The 24,178-nt window shown below is 39.6% G+C and overlaps 1 protein-coding gene across 13 annotated transcripts in view; it reads left to right on the top strand.

Annotated features, from left to right (window-relative positions):
- The window catches only part of mad1l1 (mitotic arrest deficient 1 like 1), an 87,282-nt gene extending 68,607 nt beyond the window's left edge, over window positions 1-18,675 (top strand). For all 13 annotated transcript variants that reach the window (XM_051070507.1, XM_051070503.1, XM_051070501.1 and 10 more), the window contains exon 18: window positions 16,564-18,675. In XM_051070507.1, coding sequence (XP_050926464.1) covers window positions 16,564-16,713 — 150 coding nt within the window. In that variant the 3' untranslated portion in view covers window positions 16,714-18,675. The remainder of the gene's footprint in view (window positions 1-16,563) is intronic.
- The last annotated feature ends 5,503 nt before the right edge of the window (window positions 18,676-24,178 follow it).

The following is a 24,178-nucleotide window of genomic DNA, read 5'->3' as shown; positions in this document are numbered from 1 at the left end:
AGTCTAATATCACACTATTTTTGACCTTGTATGTCGACATAATGTGACATTATAATTTTGATGCATTCAAAGACACAAGAAAGAAATAAACGTTATGAATAAGCTCACATACGTATTGAACTGTGATACAGCGTATTAGGACCAGAAACTGAAACCATATCACAATACACAATATTGCCATCAACAAAATTGCAGATATCCAGTCTCATGTAATGAAATCAATATTATTGATACATTTTTACATATATTTTTATCAATGTACTTGCTGAGATCAGAGGTCAGGTTGCAGGTAGCTATGAGCCACAGGCAGTGTATATTTCTGTAAGAATATGCAAGATGATCATAAACATAGAAGTGTGAACTTAAAAGGGAAACACTGTCAACATCAACATTCCTACGGGCTGTAGCATCTGTGTGAGTGCTGATATCTGTCTCAGTGAGCTCTAACACAAATGCTTCAGGATGTGCAAATTTGACCTTGCAAAGTGTTTTTCCCCCCTTTTTACTGTATCCCTCCCACATCCATGTTTATGCACCATTACGCCACGTTATAGCTTTGTGCCTAACTCGGCCATGCAGTGAGAGGAGCACTACACCGACAGAGACTCTCCTCTCTGCGGTGTGTATTGAATCTGTGGAGGAATGGTTGTGTGTGTGTGTGAGAGGAAGAGAGTGATGACTGGGCAATGTCACAGGGCTGGGCTGCATTAATCGATCACCACTCCCCATACACTCATTGAGTGGGCTAAATAAAAACTGTGTTTGTGTCTGTCCCTTAGCTGTTGAGCAAATCCTTTTCCTAAGTAGCTTTACAGTGAAAACATCCTGTTGTGCTTCCTTCACACTTACCTCTTTGTCTCTTTCTTTCCGTCTCTCTCCTCTCTCCATCCTATCCTGCTATACTTTATCTCTCTCCTCTTGTTTAACCCCCCCACCCCCCACTCCCTCTCTGTTACTCTCTGATCTGAGTGTGTAGCAGTAGCTAATCACTGTGTTGTGTTACGATAGGGAGCCTCTAGCTAGAACGGAAACCATGGAGAATCCATACTGGCAAGGTAGAAGGCAGCTTTATTATCTTGGCAGGCTAATTATTATGGTCAAGTGGTAGACGATTGTGGCCGGTCATTGCCTTGCTCAAGGACTTACTTGAATACAGGTGGAGTAGAGAATAACATGAGAACAAGGAACAATGAGGATTTGAATGTGCATGTGCGTGTACGTGTATTTTTTTTTTCTTGCTGGTGTGTGTCCAATCTGCTCCATCGAACCCACCTGCGACCCTGCCAGAAGAGATAATTCACTGTCAATATTTATTAACCTCAGACTGCATCCATAGAACACACACGTATGCACACACGGACACACACAGTCGTAATACCCTCATAGTGCGCACTGTCACACTCAAATGCACACATACTTCCTCCAATCTCAACACGTTCTGTCACATCACACTTCACCACACAGCACCTCCCACCCCACCACCCCACTCTGTTGGGTGCACATGCATACAGATGTACGAAGACACACACACATACACACACAAAACAGATGCTAACACCTCCAGTATTAGTATTCAGGGTGTTCTTCACTGTCTGAGTGTGTATGACACACACGCCTGGTGGCCTATGGGAGCACAGAGGCCTGTACTACTAATGGAATAAGACACTCACACCGTGCACACACACTCACATAGAGGGAGCACCCACACTTAAAGGAGCACATACACATGAATACAATATACATAACATGCATAACATGCTCTTAAATCCTGTGTGTGAGTGTAATCTGGGTTATGAGAATATAAAGTGGACTAATTGTAGGATGAAGCAGGAGTAAGTGGAGAGAAAATGGGGGATTTTGGACAGGAAGCATAGAAGTCTTTACAAATAGGATTCTAATGTTATTCACCTCAGCAACAGGGTTGCCAGATAATCCTGCTAATATCCCCCTCTAGCAGAGGCACCCAAATCCCCCTCCTATGGTGTAAGCTGTTTAACCTGCAGCTGTCACGTTCCCTCTCTCTCTCTCTCTCTCTCTCTCTCTCTTTTCTCACCCATTCATTATGTCGCACTCTCATTCAAATGATTTCCTCACTCTGTATTCAAATTTAATTTTCAGCCCTTTAAAGTTGCTTTAATTTGGTAATTTAAATGTTTCAAGTTAAGTTGTCAGACACTTTTTTTGGTCTCTCAGTCATTCAGTCCAGCATGAGTCTCAACGGGGATGGTAGAGAAGACAGCATGATGGTGGTAATTATGACTGCAAGAAATGTTTTGTTTATTCAGCCCTTGTCAGTAACTTGGCTCAGATGTTGTTATTTCAACTACTTTCCCCCCATTTTCCTGTGGAAAGCCTCAGCACAGTCAAATGCTATTTGAGGGTTTTTGTTAAAAAAGGATAATAAAACAATACTTATCTGAGCATAACTTTTGGCAAATGTATGCTTAAGCTTGAGAGAAAATATGTTGCTTGAAGCTTCAACCTTATTCCCTCAATTAGTAGACTGGTCTTTTGCTCAATCAAATGTCAAAAAAATGTCTTTAAATGTCTTGTTTTGTCCGACTAACAGTCCAAAACCCAAAGATATACAGAGAATATATGAGAAGATAATGCCACATGATTTTCTTTCAGATAGCTAGTCTATTAATTGACTGATTATTTCAGCTCAGTGCATATTTCCCCCTTGTCGATGTACTCGAACTCCCAATCCATGTGAATTCCTCTGTAGTACAAGTTAACACATCTCTTAACGTCCAACATCTTTTACAAGCTTCATGAAGACAGTATCTTGGGAGGTCTAATGGAATACATGCAATGCTTAAGTTATTCTTTGAGATTAGCGCTAACATAGCTAGTTGACGTAAGAAATGTTACAGTTACTGTCCACCTCGCAGTGCACTAGGATTTCATAACTGGGCTATGACCAGAATGTCAAGTTGTATCTGTATGAAAAACAACATGGAATCTTGACATTTTCATATCCAACAGATAAAAACTGATGCAATGGACAAAATTCAGAATCTGGTTCAACCCTGGTAAATGTATAGACGTCTTAGTCTTTTCTCATTTATTTTATTGTTACATTAAGTGTGTCATCTGGTCAATCAAGATGCACACTTCCACAACATCATAAAATACTTTTTGATAATTTATACACTTCAAAGTTAAAAGGAACGTTGGCATTTCTATGTTGTTGTTTTGATCAGATTTACAGAATAAAGTCAAAAACTCAACTCCACATTTCTGTTAACAGCCAATCTTTGAGATATGGAAGATCAAAAGTTGTGAGTGTCAGTCGACTGTAACTGTGTGGTTCTTTGATAGTGTTGCAAAGAAGAACCAGTGCAGTGCAAAAGCTACTTATGTGGAGAAACTCTGTTTGTCAATTAATAATGGATTAATGCAATATTATGTTAAAATGGCTGTGATGCCAGAATTATTTTGATAGGGAAAGTGTGCAGAAAATGTTTGTGTGCATTAGCATAAATTGAGCATGTGTGTAATTTATATTTTTAGCTCACCCCTAGGTGAGAGGGCTGATTAGCATCAGTGATTAGGTATTTATGAGGCTCTGCTAATCAGTGAGATAAACACCTTAGCTGTGAGAGCAAGTGAGTTATTTGAACATTTTTCTTCCAGAAGTTTCATGGAGGGGGAGGCACGGCTTGCATTTTACAATATTAACATTTGCCCATTTAAAGATTCAGTTAAACACAAAGTCCAAAAAGCCAGTCTGACAATATAAGGATAGAGACATTATTAGCAGTTTTTTAATGCATAGACGGTGATTTAATTGCCTCAGACCCAAGAAATAACAAGGTTTTTTTTTTCTTTTAATTCCTTTAAGGTTTTAAAAAATAGTACTTTATCTGCATCACACAATAATGCTGGCAAGAGACATGCAGCAGCTCAAATGAAACACTTGAGAACTGACCTATGATGTTTGTGTTGTTGTAATTTGTTCCTGAGAAACTTTAGTTCAGCAACTTTAGTTGAGTTAGACCAGGTAAAAAAAAAACAAAAAAAACAAGAGGAGGAATATTGTAGACAAACAAGTCGTACAAGTTGTGTGTCTCTGTAAGTAATCTCCCAAAGCAGAGCCACTGCTGAGCTTACACACCTCTGGTATTGATTAGCTCATTAACAAATAAACAAACACACACACACACACACACAACACACACACACACAGAGAGAGAGAGAGAGAGAGAGCTGTGCTCTCCATAACAGTTAATAAAAACTTCTAGATGTTCTCGATTGACTCACTTTTCTTCTTTTCCTTTCATTCCTTCCCTTCCTTACTCTCTCTCACTCCTGCTTTACTTTCTTCACACTGGTTCCCCTGTCCTCCCCTCCTAATGAAAGGAGAAGATAGAATCTCAGAGCCAGCTCATTAAAACATACTCCCAATTAACTGTCAACCCTCTCACCAGAGAGAGATGGAGGGAAAGGAAAGAATGTATGGAGAGATGGTAGATGGTTGGTGATGCGTAGAGCAGAACGTTTAAAAAATGGCAGTGGTTTAAAGAAGCAATGAACTAGTGCCTTTTTGAAAAAGCAAAATAATTTGTGACTGTGTGTGAGAGTGGGAGAAGGAAGAGGACAGTTAATAAAGTACAGTTTATGAACACTGTCGAGTCTTAATGACCTGTCTCTGTTTTATCAGCCACTTGGGAATGATTAACGCCACACAAATGTGTGTTTGCCTGTGAGTGTGTGTGTATATGTGTGTGTAAGACAGATTGTAAGCCATCACTGCTTGAATGGTTTAGTCATTTGTCTGTTATAGCTTAATTTTAAAATGACTTTGAAGCACAGTTCAACTGTCAGGGTTGCTGGTGGCTACAGGGCCAAAAAGACCCGAGCCATGGGAGCAGTCAGTCAGGAGCTGGTGCAGTGAAGCCCAGCTGGGCCAGTGGCCAGAACGGTTTCTGGTGTCACTCTTTGTCACCCAGTGATAAGCCTGTTATCTATGCCCCTCTCTTTTTCCGACCAATCAGATTTAATGTCACTAGAGTGTTAGAGTGTTATTTGTAGCAGGCGGTGTGGCAGCTACTTAAAATTATCAGGATAGATAGTGTTGCATTTTCTTTTTTAACCATTTTTAAATAGATTTGAGAGGGAAGTGGGATGAGAGGGCTCATTTTAAATGATTGGTAGTTACAGCGCATTCACTGTCCGCAGCAGCACTATTGACAGCACCCAGTAGGATGTTAAAATGTCGATACAGCTGATTTTAAAAATGAGGTCAGTTAGAAAATGTCCTATTTATAATCAGGGCCATGGTAACCTTTTGCTATTTCCATCTCTTGTAACTCTCAAAATATTACACTCACAAAAGAGCTATGCTGCCTGTAGCTCACTGAATGTAATATTTCTATCTAAGAAAATTATATCACAATAATTATTGTTATCATTATATGCGTGTGATGCTTGACAAATATTCAATTGAAACCCCTCTATTAGGAGGAAACACTGGCATGTTGACTGAGACAGTACCACTTAAAAGGGGCTATTTGTAAGTTTTGGCTGTCATTGAATGTGGTTTCTTGCTGGGAGTGGATGGTGGTGAAGGTTGCTTGCCAAGAGCTTTTGTTGTGTTTACAATACAAGTGGTCTGAGTAGCACTACTCCTTCAGGGCAGGCTGGATGCTACAGTGAGGTGCTATTGGAAAGTGATGAGACAGGGCTGCTGGGCATGCTAACTTCAGTAGAAGAAAAGAAGTGATAGAAATAGAAACAAGAGTTAACATTACCATTGCTTTTCACAACTGGAGACAGCTCTTCAATTAAAGGAATGAATTTTGATGCTGAACTTCTTGGCTGGTAAGCAAACAGCTGTTAATGGTAGAGTTAGCTGTGTAGCAACAGCAAAACCTGTAAGGAATGCCCCCCTCAATTTTCATTTAACACGTTGGGTTAATTGCTGATTTCATTTACCACATTTAAGTTCTCAGGCTTCATTCAAGAATACTGTGCCAACTGTACTCATTCTGGGAAGATAGTTCTGCTGTGGCACTGTAAAATACGTATTTTTAGCTGAATCTGATCAAACAAGGTCATGATGCAGACAAAGGAACAATGCAGTAATGAAAAAAAAATCAAGATATTGCTGAGCTACTGTCTGTGAGTTTGTATTAATGTTTGTGTATATTCTGTATTTGTCTCCCATAATTCCCTCTGCCAAATAGATCTTGTACTATTGCTGAGATAACAGTAAGATCCGTTAGGTCTTGTGTTCCTTTCACTTTTTTTTAGTCATCTAAAATTTCTTAGTGTGTGGACATGCATGTGTGCGCTGTGTTGTTCACGTGTAAGACAGAGTTGAGAGCAATAAAATGAATACGAAACAAAAAAGGATAGATGAGTGGGTGTTTGAAATATATTTTGGGAAAAGAAAGAAGGCTTGCTGGGACTGAATTTCACTTTGCTCAGTGAGTGAAACAAAACACTCACTGATGTATCGCTGATAGCGATGAAGATAAACATGAGCAAAGCGCTAATAAACAGTAAACACAAAGGCTGATGGGAATACAAGAGTGAATAAATTAACTGCATCTTCAGTGAATATGACTTTATGTTCTTAAACCTTCAGAGAGAAATGTTGGAGTTAAGATCCCAGAGAAAGAAGAGAATGTTGACTCTGATTTCTCCTGACAGTTTCCTGTCCTGCTTGCCCTCAGGGTGTGTATGTGTAAGTGTGTGTGTGTGTGTGTCTGTGCGTGCACGCTTGTGCGCGTGCACTTGTCGGCATCACTAGCTCCTCTGGTCGATGTTGGGAACATATGTCTGCTGTCTCCATGGTAACGTGATACATCACAACCACACATAAGTCCACCTGAGGTCATGAATATTCCTGTGCAGGAGAAGGCCTCTCCAGCTCTGTCACAGACTCACACATTAATGCTGTCTTCTTAACTTTATTTGTCACCTAGCCCTGTCAGTCCTATGGTTTTTATCGGCATATTGACTCTGTAGAATAACAAAAAGGATCAAATTTAGATTGGTTTGACTGGCATATCATGGTCTGCTTATCTGTGCACATGATTTCATAATTTTGTTTGGGTGAGACTGGATTTTGGAACTGATTTCCCAAATGGATTCACAAAGTCTAGAATTAATTAATTTCGATTCAGTTCTTGATGATGCAAGAATGCACCATCTAGACTGACTGAATGAAGCAGAATCCATTTGTTGTTTGTTCAACAAACACTAACAAAGCTCAGCTCAGTATGCAGAGTCTTTTTACAGTTTATCCCTCTCTAGACTATAAGAGAGTCAGCTAGCAAGTTTACAGTTTACAAGACACAAATGCACAGCAATTTGTTTTAGATTTTAATCATTGATATTAGATCATTCAAATAAAAATCACAATTAATCTGAAAATCTTTTTTTTTTATCAAGACTTACTGATACATGATACACAAGATTTTTTTAATGGATGCATTTATTTTGAAATTGTCTCTTCATGTTCCCCTCAGCAAGTCCAGATAAAAGAAATGCAAAGACTACACTTCAGTATCATATAAGCTGCTTCATGCTGTAAATATTCTCTGTGCTGCTGTTCTACAGTAAAAGGTCATCTATCTAATGAGCCTCCTCTAAGTTTTTATGTTTGTTACCAAGACTTGTAAATAGCCACCTAATCTCATCACCCAAAAAACATAACTTTGACACACCTGAAAACAATCCTGAGAATGATTTAAGGAAAATCTAAATATTATGGAGAGGATTTTAACAGTTATTAAATGACAGTTTAACTAAGCGTTATCTCAAACTTTTGTCACATTTAACAAGCTACACATAACATGGATCTGTGGTCTTCAACTTCTTCAACATCTTTAATGAAATTGTCCCTAGAACAGCTGTAACAAATTCAGGCTATTCAAGTTCATTCTGTGGACTGACCGTACTACAGAATTATACTGTTGGCTGTTGTCTAGTTAGAATGCCCCCACTATAGCAATCTTATTAAGACATTGTTAGTAATGTAAAGTTAGAATTAAAATTGTGGCTCTTGTTATTTGTAAATTGCACTATTTCAAATCGTGCTTTTAATATAAACATGATTAATTTCAGACCTAACCTGCATCATGGTTCACACAGTGAAGTTGACAATTACTTTCCAGTCCCATAAACTGTATGAATTAACTAGAGGAGCTTTTAATAACCTCATCCAAAAATATTAGAGCAGCTTCAACATGTTTAGTCCAGTATTTGTTATTTGCCTTGAGCTAAAGGTTGATACAGCGTCAGTACAACTGAGGTAGAAGACAAGTTAATGTGCTCCATATAAATGGTCAGACAAGGTCAACATACTTCACTGTGTCCTGTGTGTGAGACAAAGGTTTAGATGCATTAGTTAGTCTGACCAAAACTACATCTGTAACAAACACAGAACATGGTATTGCTGCTAGATCCCTGTTCATTTGGAAAAACTCACCTGTTGCTCAGCTTCTCAAAATTCCAGTGGATAAATCTTGTTTACTGGCCCAATTTGTTTTATTTTGAGTCCGATCTGAAATGCACACTGCATATGATGCTCTATATTGGATTCTGGCTGAAATTCACACTGCATATAAATACTCCTTTTACTCCGCACTTGGAATACATTGCTTGGAATTTTAATGGGGAAAATATTCAGCCCAGTGGACATGGACATGGTCCAGGCTTTGTTTAATACAACACAGAGGTCAGCACACTGTCATTCTCTCAATTCTACTTAGCTGTTTAATGACTTGTCAGTCGAACATCAAGGGTAACATCCTAGGGCAGAGCACAATTGCATATTTGGAGTTTTCCTCTCTGTGACGAAATGATTGTCACTGTGAATGATAAAAAAAAAAAGAATATAATAAAATACATAGCTAAAAAACCAACAGTTACTCATGCAATTTCTGGCTCAGAAATGCTCAGAAAGTTATGTTAGCAACAATGAGGAGTTGTAAGTTCTTTGAACATCTGTGCACATCTTGAGTTTCAAGGTGTCTTATTCTTACAACTATAACTAATTCAATGTTTTATGTATTTATGCTAGTGAGAATCAAGTTGATCACAGTTCAGTCATAGTGTTTATTGTACCACTTACAAAATAGTTTTCTGTTAGATGTATGTAGGCATTACTTGTTTATTGCTCAGACACATGAACAACACTTTAACAGTAAACAAAAAGCTGATTAGAATATAAATATGGATAGAAAATCTGCTGATTTGATTATTTTTTTTGTAGAGGCTCTTCTCTATGTTTCTGTCTCTCTCTTTTTCTCTCTGACATCCTCCTCCTGACTGCACAAAAATGCCAAAATCTGCATTTAAATTGAAAGCTATTCATCTGCATATTTCTGATTATTCAATTAATTTGCCTTCTGTTTTTTCACCCCCACCAATCAGCAGCTGTGGAATTGTTTATTGTTTTTTTGTTGATGATGCTGCTGTTGGTGGGACAATGGTGTGGATGTGTGTGAATACTGTATATTTATGTGGACTGGTGGGAGCAGAGGTGGGCAAAGGTGTAAATGAGAATTTAGTTTTTTTTCAATGCATCATTGTCACTGCACTGAGATGAATTGTAAAGAGATCTATGAAGCAGAGGTAGGAAAGAATAAGACAGAGACGGTAAGACAGAGAAGAAAAGGCTCCTCATTAGTGGTGGAAAGTGGAGACAGAGGTCAACTGATCTGTGAACTGCATGTCACCACCTCACTATAGAGCCATCTGTCACATCCACGCGTGCACACGCAGTCTGAGGCCTCTATTTTAAGAGAACAGTTGCAAAGATCTGTGCAAAGCAACATGTCTCATCCGTAAAGACAGTGAAGCTGTCTGGAAGTGTTTCAGTTAGAGTTAGAAAGACTGAAGAGTGCTTTAAAAGGAGTTCAGAGTTGAATTTTGATCGTTGTGTAATAATCGGCCTGTCTGCTGTGCGTGTGGTTCAGTTTGTGTGATTGTATTGCATCAGTCCAGTGTTGGTTGTGCATTGTGCATCGATTGTGGTCAAATGAGACACTACAGACATAACTAGAGATAATGTAGAGGAGGAGACAAATTACTTAGAGAAAAATCAGATTTAACTTGTGGTTCTATACATGTAGTTTTTATGTCCTGGTGACCATTAAAAGTGAAGTAATGGCTCTCTTTCCATTCATTTAGATTGGGACTTGCTTTTTTAAATGCATCTGTGAGATAAGGCTAGTGTAATAGTACATTTTTCTTATTGTCAACAAATCCTATGAACTGGTGAGAACCAACAATGTGTCAACGTCTCAAAATTTCCCAGCCTGTCTGTGATTTTTAGCTCATTTTTTCCTGCTTAACTTTATAAAAGAATGTCCCGAAACAGCAGGGCACTGGAGTTTTAGGATACTTGAACCGGTGAAAACAGAGCAGTTGTTATGTACTATACTATTTTCAGCATGCTACTCAAAATAAATTGCTGTAGCAACAGTGTGGCTTACTGATTCATTTTTAATAGTTTTTGGTTAACACTGGAGCTCTGTGGCACAAACAAATAAATTATTTTAGGCTTTTACACAGGCAACACTTGTTAGAAGGATTAGTTCAATGTTGGTTTTGGTCTTTTCACAGGATTTACTGACCAAACCAGACATCACCGCACTGTTTACTCATCATACTCTGTAAATCCTGCACAGTCCCGTCAAGTAGTCAGTTTGCACTAGTTAACAAGATCATCTTGGACTTCCCAACTATGTGCCATGCGTGTTGCACTGGGCCAAAAAAAAAAAAAAAAAAAAACACAACATCAAATGTAGAGGCAAAGTTTATTTCAAGGTCAGGAAAAAAACGCATGTTGAAACATTGCTGCATATATTTTGCATTGGCAGGAGAACAGAGGCTCTGTTTAGTTGTTCTGTCTTTCTTGTCTTTCATGTGTTTCTGTCTGACTGTCTAAGGGTGTGGGTGTGCACCTTTACTGTGACCCTGACTGCAATGGGAGCGAAGCATGATTGTCATTCAGGCAGCATGCAGCTCCTTGGTTGGATGAGGTCACTATAAAGCCCCGCCCTGCATCTCAAGCCAGGGAAATATTGATTTCCTTTAATTGGATAGACAAATGAAAACAGGGGATGAATGGGATAGCACTCCTCCTCTCCATTGTTGAGGTCTGTCCTTCTTACATTTTGTGTGCAACTTTATCTTACTAGATTCTTAGCCCTGATTTTGTAAACAAATAGAATTTCTCTTCCAGCTCTGTTTTTATGTTGCATGATGTCAGGGTCATCTTTTAGGAGTAACTTATGAAATTGCTATTTACCTTAACCTCACCAGACATTTTTTTCTGCACCTCACTCCAGCTGCTGAATGAGGGAAATCCAGTTGTTTTCCAATGTAAACAGAACCTTGTTGTTTTAGAAAAAGGTCAGATATTGTTTAAAACACTTTTTTGGGAAGTGTGAATATGCAAATATCCATTGATAAGGTCAGTATTTGAATAAAGCTGATTTCAAAAAAACCTCCTCTGACCTTTTATTAACGTCTTGTGAATTTTCCCCCGCACAAATGTGAGAATAAATTTAACAAGTGTTGCTGAATGTGTGGCCCTCTGGGTCATATTTATTTAAAATATGCTTCTCTTATAACCATCAAAAAAGGCTATTTCTCCTGTTATCACACTTTTTAGAAGTACTTTCATATAATAAATGATGTTTAATTTTAATCACAAACTATTGATGGGTTAGTAAGTCAGGGCCTTAACTGTGGTAACAAGCAGGAATGACTCAACCATTCCATCTGCACTCCAGTACAAGATGTTTTACCATACGTGAACAGAATCACATAAAATTACTGCCAAGTACTTCATTAGGCAGATCAGCCAATATGAGTACAGCTATATTTACAGTCATGTAAGGCAGCCAGGTATCGGCCCTCTGGTAAACATTACCAGAACAAGCATATGTTATTCATTAATTAGATCAAATTGTACATTTGCTGTCAATCAACTAAGGGAAAATTCAAGTTACTTTGAACCTGGCTTCCTTTTGCTATATTTAGACCTCTATGACAGTCGATTATGTTCAAATATTTTATCTTATGCCATTTCATTTTTCATTTAATTTTTTTTCAATATCATCAGTTCACCTAGAGCGATACCAGCTCAATCAAATCTGATTTAAGAAACCAACTAAAACATTACAAAACACCAGCGTCTTTATTTTAACAGCAGATATATTTACCTGTGGTATGCATTTGGTTGTGTAACTGTATTTTCTTTCCATGGATGACTGCTGATATAGATTATGCGTTGTGTTCAGAGTTGGACAGGAAAACATTCTTTAATAATCTCAATCCTCTTGGTCCATCGGGTAGACAGGGAAAGAGGATTCAGTGAAAAGTTTAACAATGTCATTAAACGCGTCATCACAATTAAATTTGAATTGACCTCAGTACAATGAGTTCTTGTGTAAACTGTAGGTGTATCTATAAACCTGACAGTAGGAGTATTGATGTGTTTTAACATCAGGGCATATTTTTCCTCTCACTGGAAACATGTCATTAAAGCAACAAGGCTGTGACAGCTTCAAGTACAGTCACAAATATGAATACTTGAGAGCTGGACTAAAGCTTACCTTGACACTATAATATTGATGTACCACAACATTATAAGAGATAAACACACATATACAGACAAATATACATGTTGTTCACAAGAATCTCTACAGTCATATCTGTATTATTATTTTCAAAAAGAGCCATGTGTAGTTTGGTACCATTTTACTACAAATGGCTGTGCCTCTAGACTGAGGAAAATTATACATTTGAAAGAAAAAAAAATAAATGTCACGAAGAACCAGACAGGCACAGAGTGCTGGGTTTGGACGAAGAAGAGCGCTGGTAGGAAAAAATGACAAGCTGAGTCAAAACCTTCACTGTGTGGGATGTTTGTGTGAAGGCTTTGCACATCAAGTGTCACCAAATGATTAAGTTGTTATACTGTCACTGGTTATTCTGGTATAATGTGTGCTCCTCTGAGTCCCTTTCACGTGATGAAGACTAGCCTTGGTGGAAATGTCTTTAAGGAAGCTCTGATTCCAGTCTGGATGAATCTCTTTGTATCCAGCACCTATCTTACAATGGTTTACCTCTGCTTTATTGGCCATAGTTGTGGCATCCATTTAGCAATGGTAGAGTTGGCTGGTTGGTTCATCACTTATCACTTAAATATCTGAACAGCTATTGGATAACTTGCTATATAATTAGGTATGGATATCCATGGTTTGCAGAGGATGGATGCTAACAACGTTGGTTTATGACCACATACCAGCAAAAATGACATTCCCGTCAGCCTCATTTGTTCTTTATGTTTAGCACTAATTAGCAGATGTTAGTGTCTCTGTCACAGTAATAATGTCATGGCATTGTCAATGTATGTGAGCTTGCATGTTAGCATTCAGCTCAAGGCTCCACTGTGCCTAAGTACAGCCTCACAGAGCCACTAGCATGGCTGTAGATTAACAATACTTTGAACCCTGCAGCTATAGTTTATTACATGTAAGGCCTCAGTCATGAGCTAAGCCTACTTGTTTTTGGTGAGCCAACAACTAATTAAGTACATATAAATAATTTTAAACCACTTACTTTTAATTAATGTACTCAAAAGCTTTTGGTGAGATTTATCCTGGTGTTGCTGAGCCCAGCTATATGAACAGTATTCAGTCAACATGGTGAATCTGCTGGCATCAGTGGATTCTCGCTCTCCTGCCTGTCTCCTTGTGTTTCAATTCATTTCTCTCTCTCATTGCCTCTCCGTGTTACTCCAACACTCCTTTCTGTCTCAGACCCAGAGCACCAACACTTCAGTTTTGTGTCTATAACCTCTTGTAATCTGTGTAAATTTGTGTAACCTTTGCTCAGCCACCTGTGTGGGTGTGTGTGTGGGTGTGGGTGAGTGGGTGGGTTTGGTGTGGTGTGTGTCTGCAAGCACATTTGGCCACTTGAAACCCAAATGTTATGTGGGGGGCATTAATGTCTCTCCAGACAATGAGGGTGTTATCTTAGTTTTCCTATCTGACTGACTGTGGGAGTCCTCAGCTCCCATAGGCATCCATCAACTCGTCCGCTGTGTCTCTCTCACACACACACACACACACACACACACACCACACACACACACACAGTCTGTTCTAATGACAAACTTTGGCAGAAGGTGTTTCAGACACAGAGATCTCCATGGTAACTGGTCGCAGTGTTTTTTCTTTGATGTATGTCTTCCCATGTTCCCAGAGCCCTAGCAGTTTCTAGAGCTGTGTGCACACACGTGTGAGTGTGTGCGTCTGTGATGAGAACAGCAGCCTCAGGATATGGCATAGCTTTCAGATAACCACGCAGGGAAAGAAAACACCAGGGAGCGTCAGGGAAATAAAGCCACAGAGTGAGGCAGTTAGATGGGAAGTAGTAACAAGAAAGATGGTGTGATTAAAACCTGTGGATTGCCTCCCTTCAGTGTTGAGGGTGATGCTCTAATGATGAATTTTTAATGAAATCAAGACCACATGATCAGAACCGTGTTGTTGTGAGATGGTGTAATATAAAATATTTTACAGACACCTGTCTGCTAATTAGACACAAGTGTTTTCTGTGGCCATGGTATAATATAATATATATGTGTCAGCATGAGATGGTGCTCAGTGCTGATTGTGTCTTGTTCGCTGCTGTTAAACTTGGACCATTGAAGACATGTTGGTCCAGATATTGATAGTGCCTACAGGGTGAATCTTTATGACTCAGTCAAAGTTGGTCCATTAAGTGCTACTGGCATATGTCAAGAGATGCATCAAGAAAATCACTACTTAGGTCACACTGCTCCTTCGCAAACTGAGAAAACAGATTATTGGAGATGCTTTGAATTATTGAACTTGAGTCTTTATCAGTTCTCCTTTTTTTACTACCTTACCATCTATTCAGGGGAAGAAACTTCTTTTTTAATTAAAAAAAAGTGTTTCAGAACTTTTTGATAATGACCCAATTAAAGACAGGAACACACATTTAATCTTGGAAATACAACTACAGTTGGATGTCACGGTGGCCCTGTGTAGTCTAAGATGCTTACCACATAACCGCAACCAATCCAGCTGGAGACCTTTGTTGCATGTCATCCTCCCTCTCCCTAATTTCCTGTCTCCAGCCTCTTGACTGTACATTATCAAAAGGCAAATTACCAAATACTATATATTACAAAAAAGAAAAGACAATGCCACAAAGGCTACCTGACTTTTTGCCAAGTATGAGGAAAAGTGACCTAATTAAAGCAAAACTTTAATAAAACCTTGTTTTAGTGAATGAATAAATGCCATTGTAATAAAAACTAAAGGCTGGGGCTGGAGTCAGTTGATAGTGTAACACAGTGACAATACGTGTAATTTATTATCTCTCTTTTATTTATATCTCTGCAAAACATCATTCCACCCTATAATTTTCCTTGCAGGTTGCTAGCTTGTATTCAGTTCTGAATTTAAACTAATGTCAATGCATTTCTATCCACATTCCTGTAGAACAGCACTAAAACAGCAAGTCATTCTGTCTTTGTCTCTTAAGCACTCTTCATATTGGGTTTAGCCTTGGTTTAGCATTGTGCAGTCAGCTAGCAAATGTCATTAGTTCAGTTATCCTCTCTTCTCACCCATCAGAGATTTGTGGCTCTTTGCACAGAAGTGAACAGCTGAGTTCACCTCCGCCTGTCATGTGTGAGGAAGCACACTAATTGGTTTATCAAGTGGTATTTATTTTTTTCCTTTTTTCAGAAAAAACATTATATACCAACAACTATACTGCTTTTCAGTGTCTTAATGTTCAAATCTCTTCAGTTTTCAAGTTATAATACTGAGTTCAGGTAGAATATTAAAGCTATTTAGCTCGCAATTGCATTCTTGTGGGTGAACATTTACTGAGTTGGACCTTCAGTATTAAAGTGTTCATGTGGTAAATAATGTAGTGCAGTATTGAAGCTCTCTTAATTCATCTTCTGCCATTCATTTTTTTTGTCTTCTGGTTTTTAGCCTCCTCGTTTCTTTTCTCAGTATTGTCTCCTTTCTCTGTAACTGTAATTGTTTTATGAGCCTTCTCATGATACCTGTCAAATAAAGATTTGTGTTTCTTACACACGTTGACACAGGACATTTCTCAGACATCTCAATATCTTCCCAGCATGCTATGGGACTCTGCTCCTCGCTACCTTCCTCCCTCCCTGCAATGCTTTAATTACTTTATCCCTCGTTTCCCTCATCCCTTTCTCCTTCACTCCGTCGCCCCGAGCTGCTCCTCATTCCTTTTAATTAATCCACACAGATTTAGACACCTTCACCCTGCTGTGAATGCGTACACACACACACACACACACACACACACACACACACACACACACACACACACACACACACACACTTGACAATCCCCAGTAGACAATAACAACTTTAAGTGATCTTGCTTCACTTTGAAAGTTTTTTTCTGGAGATGGAGGTAGTGGAAAACCCAGGTCTTATTGTTTGATAGTGTGTATTGTTTTTTGATGTCTGTGTGTTTACTTGTGTGTGTGTGTGTGTGTGTGTGTAGGGCTCCAATGGAAGCATGCAGCTCATGGAGACAGAATTCTCCAAAACTCTTGGAGAGATGGTGGCCCTTCATCTGCATCACCAGAAGAGCATCCCGGCGTTCCTCTCTGCGGTGACCCTTGACCTCTTCAGCAGACAGACCACTATCTGAAGTAATCTGACACCATCTCAAACACAGGGGTGTAGAATATAAGTTTGGGATTAATTTTGATTTTAATTTTCTATACATCTTTTTGCTCCGTCCTTTGCCTTTTTTCCTGTCTCATAAGATATTCACAAAGTGTTCAGAAAAGTGCTTCACAACAGCTCTGACATATGAGTAGTGCAGTCGGTGCTGTGTTGTGGGGGATGAACGTCTTGTTTGATGCAATACTTCCATCTTGCATTCAAAAGGCTAAGAAAACAGCTTGGTATCCCTATTTGTATGCTGAATATTTCATCAATGAGTCTTTGAGAAATACATTTTTTCTTAACAAGACTAAGTTGTCATGAAAATAACACACAAAAGCCACTGATATTTGAATGTGAAGCGGATTTTTATAGTGGTAACTTTGATTAATACATAGTGTGGAAGCATTTGTGTGGTTTTCTGCAGTAGTTGTGTTTTGCGTGGTCTTAACCAAAGCTGAGTCTTTATTGACTCTTATTCTGCCTTTTGTGTCCTCTCTCTGGGGGCCTCATATAAAAAGGTTTTACACAGATGTTTTGTGGCTACAACTACCCTAAGCCAGTCCAAAGACTGTCTTATTACCATTTTGTTCCTTTTTCTCATTCATGTCCAGGGATAGCAAAATTTTAAGTATTTGCTGTAGTTATGTGTGACATAGATACTGTCTACCTGTCTCTCTTAGGTCCTTCTGTTAGAAGAAGCAGGAAGGGAGAAGGTAAAACATCTTAGAGGAAAATAGAGATAAAATCCAACCTTGACTTCTTCTGACCACATTCAAAATTCACACAACCACTTGAAAGTTGGAAAAAAATCAATATTTGTTCTGTAATAATCTCACAAAATTTCAAAGTTCACACTGTGCAAGTGCAACAAAGTGTGCCATGTACTCAGATAGGGATCATAGGGATAATCATGAAATAGTGTGTGGAATAATTTTGAACATCATAGATGGAAAAATCATGAGTATATAAGGTAAGTACAAGGCTGTCTGCTGCCTTTTAAAAATACAGCTGCTTTACATAGAGATTAACACAACAACAAACAACAGGAGTTGCCTTGTCATTCAAGTGAAGCAGTGGAGGCACTGTGATTAAGAGGAAACACTCTAAATTAATTCCAACAAATAACATGTTCGTTCTCTCTCTTCTTTTATACATCTGTTTTTGTCTGCCGCTCATCTGCTTCATAGAAATGCTAATAGACATCTTTGTGTCATGAAGTAGGGACGGAATAAAGAAAGCACTCACAGGGCAAACACCAGCAATGCTTTAATGTTTAAAATTTAAACATCTGTTGAAACTTAAATTTCACAGAAAATACAATTAGAGTTAAGTGTAACCTTTATAACACAGAAATAAGTTGTAGGATATGAATTTTGTTTTGATGAACTATAAATTATTCTTGTTTTGAATTTAGTTAATGATGGTGCCTGTGTGTATTTGCGCGAGTACAAAAGCGAGACAAGTTAAGGGAAATTTCTTGGCAGCAATAAAGAGAAATGGCAGAAATAAACATGGGGTGAAGAGGGAAGCTAGGGAGCAATCCAATAAAACTGAGAACCGAAAGGAAGTGAACTGAGAATAAAGCCACTTATCACAGCAACAATATAAGAACTCCAGCTGGTGCATGCCATATGTCTCATGAGAAAACATATTCTCCTGTACAGCACATGCCACATACTGTCCTTGTTATTTTTCCTCTTTTTTTCCACACACTTTCATTTTCACAACACAGCACATCTACTGCACACCTGACTGCTCTCACCTAGAGGTCATATTTTAGAGTGTTTCATATATTGTAGTGCCGCATACAATGCTCTCCTTCAGCAGTGTGAGATGCACCTTGGCTTTATAGTCCCCATTCGATAAGAATGACTGTATTCTCTTTTCTTTTGTAAACTTTGGTATGTAAATGGTAATCAATAAAGCATATGTCTGACTGTGACTGTTGAAAGACTGACTTGACTTTAATGAATATTAATGTTGTAGCCACGTTTACCTGTAGTAACTCACCTACTGTACTCCCGACCATGGCACAACGACATCCTGACTGGTGAGAAACTGGAATATTTAATGAGCCAAGTAAGTTGACTGTTTTCACCTCCGTGTTGTTGCATGTCCCTATGATCTTGGATGTTGTGTTGTGTCAGGTTCAGCATCTCTGATAAGCTTACCAAAGGTTATTAGTCTCAGGTGAGCATCTGAACTGAGTGCAATTCAAAGACCTCTATGGAACAGTGTCTATATAAAAGAACAGTGTCATCTGGATAAGAGATACCGGGGGACTCGTGGAACGGGAGCTTACGGGTGAGCGACTGATGGCTGGGTCTTTATTCACAGGCCTGATCGGCATCAGACCAAATGAGGTTACTCCGTTGATGCAGTGGGGGAGTTGTGTATGTATGTAACACAAATGCTGTATTTCTAATGTTTATCTGGTGTTTGTTGTTTTGAAAGATAAACAGTAATACCATGATTGCTTTCCAGAGGCAGTAAAATTGTTCGGCATGCTAGTATAAACCACCCTACAGCGTTTTGATGTCTCATAAGGCAATTTTTTAACACCGGGCTGTTTTGTGTCTAAATGCTCACACTGTGTGATTCAGAGTTCTCTATCTGCCTGGACTAGAATACTGGGGGTCCCATGGGAGCAGTGCTTGTAGGCGAGTGTCTAGTGGCTGGGCTTGTGGGCTGGTCAGGATCAACCTGAAGACGTAACATGGGGCACAGATCCAGTGCGTTGCCAGTTTTTGATGGGCACTTTTCTGAGCCCTAGCCAAAAAAAACTGTCTCTGAAGATGTGGAATGTCATCTCTCTGTCAGCTCTGTGGAAGGGGCCGCAGCGAGTCAAAGGTAAAGCATTATCAAAAAGATAGACTTGGGCTAACTTCTGCAGACAACTGCTGCTCTGTAACCTTTCTTTTTAGATAAAGACTTTCTTTTAGACTCATCTGAAACTACCAAGGCTGAAAGACTGGGGGTCTGTACTGATGGCAACCCAACAATGTGGCAGTAGAGACCAGGGCTGAAGGAAGCTGTCAAGCTTGAGGAGGGGTTTTGGGCTTGTTTAGCCCAAGGGGGCTCCTGAGGAGACAAGTATCATGAGGCCAGAAAAACAGGCTGCTTTGGTCACGCAAGCAAAAACCCAGATGTGAGAAGAGTTCAAAGAGATCGTGGAGTGGGAAAGTGAAACTGTCAGTCGACACAGACAGGGGAGACGTTGTCTTGCCTAGGCAGCTATCAGCCGGGGGAGAAGAATGCCTGACCTCCTTGAGAGAAATTGTTGGGTGGTGGCAGGCACGCTATGAGTAACTTCTGAACCTGTCCAGTACTCAATTTGTGGAGGAAGCAAAGTCATAAATTCTTCTTTTTCATTTTTATTCTTCTTTACTCCAGCGAGACCATTAGGACTCTTCAGTGTGTTATTGTGCTCACACAGTGGCCCCTTGCTGCAGGCGAAAAGAGAGGCTGTGTTTAAATCGTCATTCATTTTTTAAAGTTTTTGCTTGTAGTCAATTTAACTCGTGGTTAGCTCCATTTCACCAGTGAGAATTAACAGACGCACAAGTAATAAAATGAAAGGATTTTCTGTACATGATGAAGATGAAGTGTTACTTCCACAATGGGTTATAAGAGCAATGCTACAGCCAGAAATATATATATATTAATAACAGAGGAGAAGCAGCTCTTTGGTGATCCTCTTGATATGCGCCTGCGCTGTAATTTTTTGCCGTGCGAGTTCTGCGTGCAGAGAAAGAATAGTAAGACCCTCTATATTCACCTTTCATCCATGCCATTTCCATTTCTGATTTCACTACCTGTTAAACCCCAATTTTCTTCCTGCCCCTCATCCTGTGCGTTCTCCGTGCTTCTTTCCACTCTTTTATTCATTCCTTTATCTTTATTTCATCAGCCCATCATCTCTCAGTCGAAAACAATTAGTACACCCCCTGATATCTCATTAACTATAAATGAGGTGGTAGAGTGAGGTTGAAAATGCCAAAGCTGAGCTTCATAACTCTGCAGCATACATCAGATTGCACACACACTCAAAAACACACCAGTCCTCATCAAGCAGTAAACAATCAATTTTGAAAGACAGGTTTTAGGAATATGCAGCAGAAATAATTTCAAGGCAGCACTAAATCTTAAGCAATTCTCGTGCTTGTTTAATTTATTAAAATGATAGGAGTGGCATTTCAACTGCATCTTTCAGCTTTTTTTTCACCACAGAGAAATTTTGGTGAGACCTGCTGAGAAGAGACATCCCCACTACAGAGGAGAGTCTCAGCTGGAAACCAGAGAGGCTTATGGGACAGAAAAAGAGGATAGAGACGACCTGTCACTTCTTTCTTTCATCTCTCATTCCTTTTTTCTTCCTGTCTCTACCTTCCTTACTAAACTCTCCATCTGCCTGTTTGCACTCACATATACAGGAAGATCAGTATCGTTTTCTCTGAAGTGAGTCTTTCTCCCATCTCTTCCTCCTGTCTCCCGCTCTCTCCTTCTCTAAAGTCCCAACAGAGAGAGACAGAGCAGCTGTCATGCTTTAGTTCAGATCTGAGTTTCTCTTTCTCGGGTTCCCCTTAGAGTAGGAGCAGCATGATACTGTACTCACTGAGGAAGGTGTGTGTGTAACCGAAGTGTAAGAAAGCATTCATGTGTACATACAGTAATGTGAGGCAGGACCGTAGTGAAAACTTGTTGCTGTGTGACCTGTTTTGCACCAGAATTATGTCCAGCATTTACTTGACTTTTTTTTTGGAGGCGGGTGGGGGGGGTGGGGTGGGGGGTTGTAGATGATGCTCAACTTTTTAACGGGCCAAACCCATTTTTGCCTCCTGGATCTTATTTCTGTACTTTTGGCCATCATTTCTGGCTGCAATACTAAGTAAATGGTAATAATAACATTAGACACTCCAAGTTAACCCACACACAGACCACTTCTTGTGTTTAAACTCTGGTTGCCATTATCCAAAGCAAACTCTTTATTAAATAACTGTAAAAATGATTTTCTACCGTCCAGGCATCCATCCTCCGTTTGTAATCCAGTAAATTTGCAGAGACATTGAACTTGAAAACTCTCTATGGCTGTGATTTAATATGTTGTCAGAAAATCAAACGCAAAAGACAAATTACAACCAGTAAGCACAGACATTGTGTAAAGTATGATCCTCCTGTTCTGTGGGCAACTCTGAAATGTCAGTGTTGGTGTGCTTGAAAGCACCAACAGTTTTCAAAACACTCCGTTCTCCTGTCCTCATGACAATAACATAACTTTGACAAAATCTATCTATCTATTTTCATGCTTTCCTGGCATGAACTGGAAGGTAGGAAATCAATCCAAAATCTTGAAGTGTTTGGAAAATGTAATATAATGCTCATTGTAGATGGTTCTCAGTTATCTTAGTGAACCTGCAAGGTAAGAGCTTGACACAGCATCTGTGCTGTAGTGCATGAGCAGAAAGCTGCGGCACTCAGACTGCACCAGGTGTTACTGGAATTGTCTCATTTTTCTGAAAACAAATTTCACTTAAATGATTGAATGATGCTATAATCAAAGCAGCACACTCTCAGCTTAATATTTAGATTGTTGTTTGTTTAAGTTCAAAAATGTGCAAAAGCCTCAGTTTTGTTCTTTAAAATAAGCTATTTTAAATGTATACATTTTCAATTTATTCATCCAAAATTTTGGATATTTTCAGCCATTACCAGGGGCTGCCTCATGATCATCCTCTAGCATAACAATTGTCCAAGTCTAATGGTGCAATAATGCACTCAGAATTGGTGCCAGACCTAGGGAACAAATTTGGAAGGAGCTGTAACGGGGCAAAGTTTATACCTCTGATGATGGACCTCCACAGAGCAGCTTCATTAACATATCTCCCTCCATTCATTATTACATTTTTGGAGCTGCTGCGGTGCTTAACGTCTGGCAAGTGTAATTCTCAACAGCCGCTGTCTCTAATCCTCACTCCCATACAGTATATATGGCTGTTCAGAGGGCCAGTGGAAATGTGCAGGCGGGCAGGCAGGCAGGTCTCCAGGCAGACTCCAATATGGCTGCCAGAGCAGGAGAGTGACAGTTTGGCTAATTAGAGCACTTTTAATTTGCACTGCCTTGATCTCTCGTCTTAGCTTCCTTCAATCTGGGAGCGTGTGCGCGTGTGCAGGAATGCATGCTGGTGTGTGTTTGTGTATTTTGAGCCAGTTCAGTGTCACCTTGTGTGGTAATTTAGAAAGGTGAGATAGTTTGTAGAAGGCTAAATGAACAAATATCTGTCATTTGGCCTTCCTCAAACTTTGTCTGTCCTCTACATCTCTTTCCCTGTTAATTCATTTGTCTCTTTAAGCATCATTCTCTAGACGGCTCACATTCTGTCCCTTGTTTTTCTGCATTTGGCCTTAAATCTCTACACACATACCCACTCCTCATAGTCTCTTAATGAAAGCAGCAGTGTTTCAGGGTCAGCAGTCTGCAGTGCTCTGGCACTAGTTATTCAGCTGGTGTCCTTGTTCTGAAACAAAAACGCAATTAGTCTTGTTTTTAAAAAGAATTTAGACTGAAAATGTTACTGCTCTGCGCCGAGATCTGGAAGATTGGCCTTATAAGATATTTATATAGAGGCAGGTTAGATACGTTCCTCCAGTCAAAGAGAAGATTATCAGTGTGACTGCTGACCTAATAACTCATAAGTCGTGGTGTTCGCCTCTCAGCCAGCCTCGACCTTTCCACAGTGTTCTCTCACTTACACTGTACATTATTAATGCTGCTTGGCCTACCACTCGTGTGTGTCTGCCTGTGTGTGTCACAGTGAGAAGTGGGGCCCTCCCTCTGCAGCGTTGATTTTAATATGTATTAATACGGTGGAGAGAATGTTTCCCATTATTACTCTTATCTTCCTGCTCTATCAAGCCGCCTCCCTCTACAGGCTGGCCCACATTAGGCCGCGATCTTTGAGAGAGACGGCGAGCCTAATTCCCATTTTTAAAAGAAGGTTATTTCACAAAGACGACCCCAGGGGCTCTGAGAGAAATCAAAACTCTGAAAATGAGCAAAGAACCCTGTCTTTCTGTCCTCTTTTATCTTCCTTAGTCCCTTATTCTTAATTCTGTTTCCTGCTCCTTTCTATTTTTTTCTTCTTTCTGTCCTCATATCTCTGCTGCCCTCCATCCCTGCTGTAGGCGACACTGTAAATGCCATGTGGAGAACGAGGGAGAGGGGGTTATTGTTTGTGCCTAGGGAGGGCTCTTTTTGTACTCGGGCGGGCGTCAGTGTGGACAGTTATAGAGTGATGAGGGGAGAGACGGACAGCACACACACATAAAAAGACAGATATTTTGGTCACTGCAGCTCCGGCTGTGACGAGCCTGTCAGCTGCTTGTGTTCCAAACTCTTGACGCCGGGGCAAGCTGGAGGCTCCTTCTTCGCTCTGCGTAAGACTACT

Source organism: Lates calcarifer, linkage group LG5, assembly GCF_001640805.2.
Source record: "Lates calcarifer isolate ASB-BC8 linkage group LG5, TLL_Latcal_v3, whole genome shotgun sequence".
NCBI classification, from domain to species: Eukaryota; Metazoa; Chordata; class Actinopteri; family Centropomidae; genus Lates; species Lates calcarifer.
Note: the sequence above shows the minus strand (reverse complement) of the source record. Positions and strands in the feature narration are given on the sequence as shown.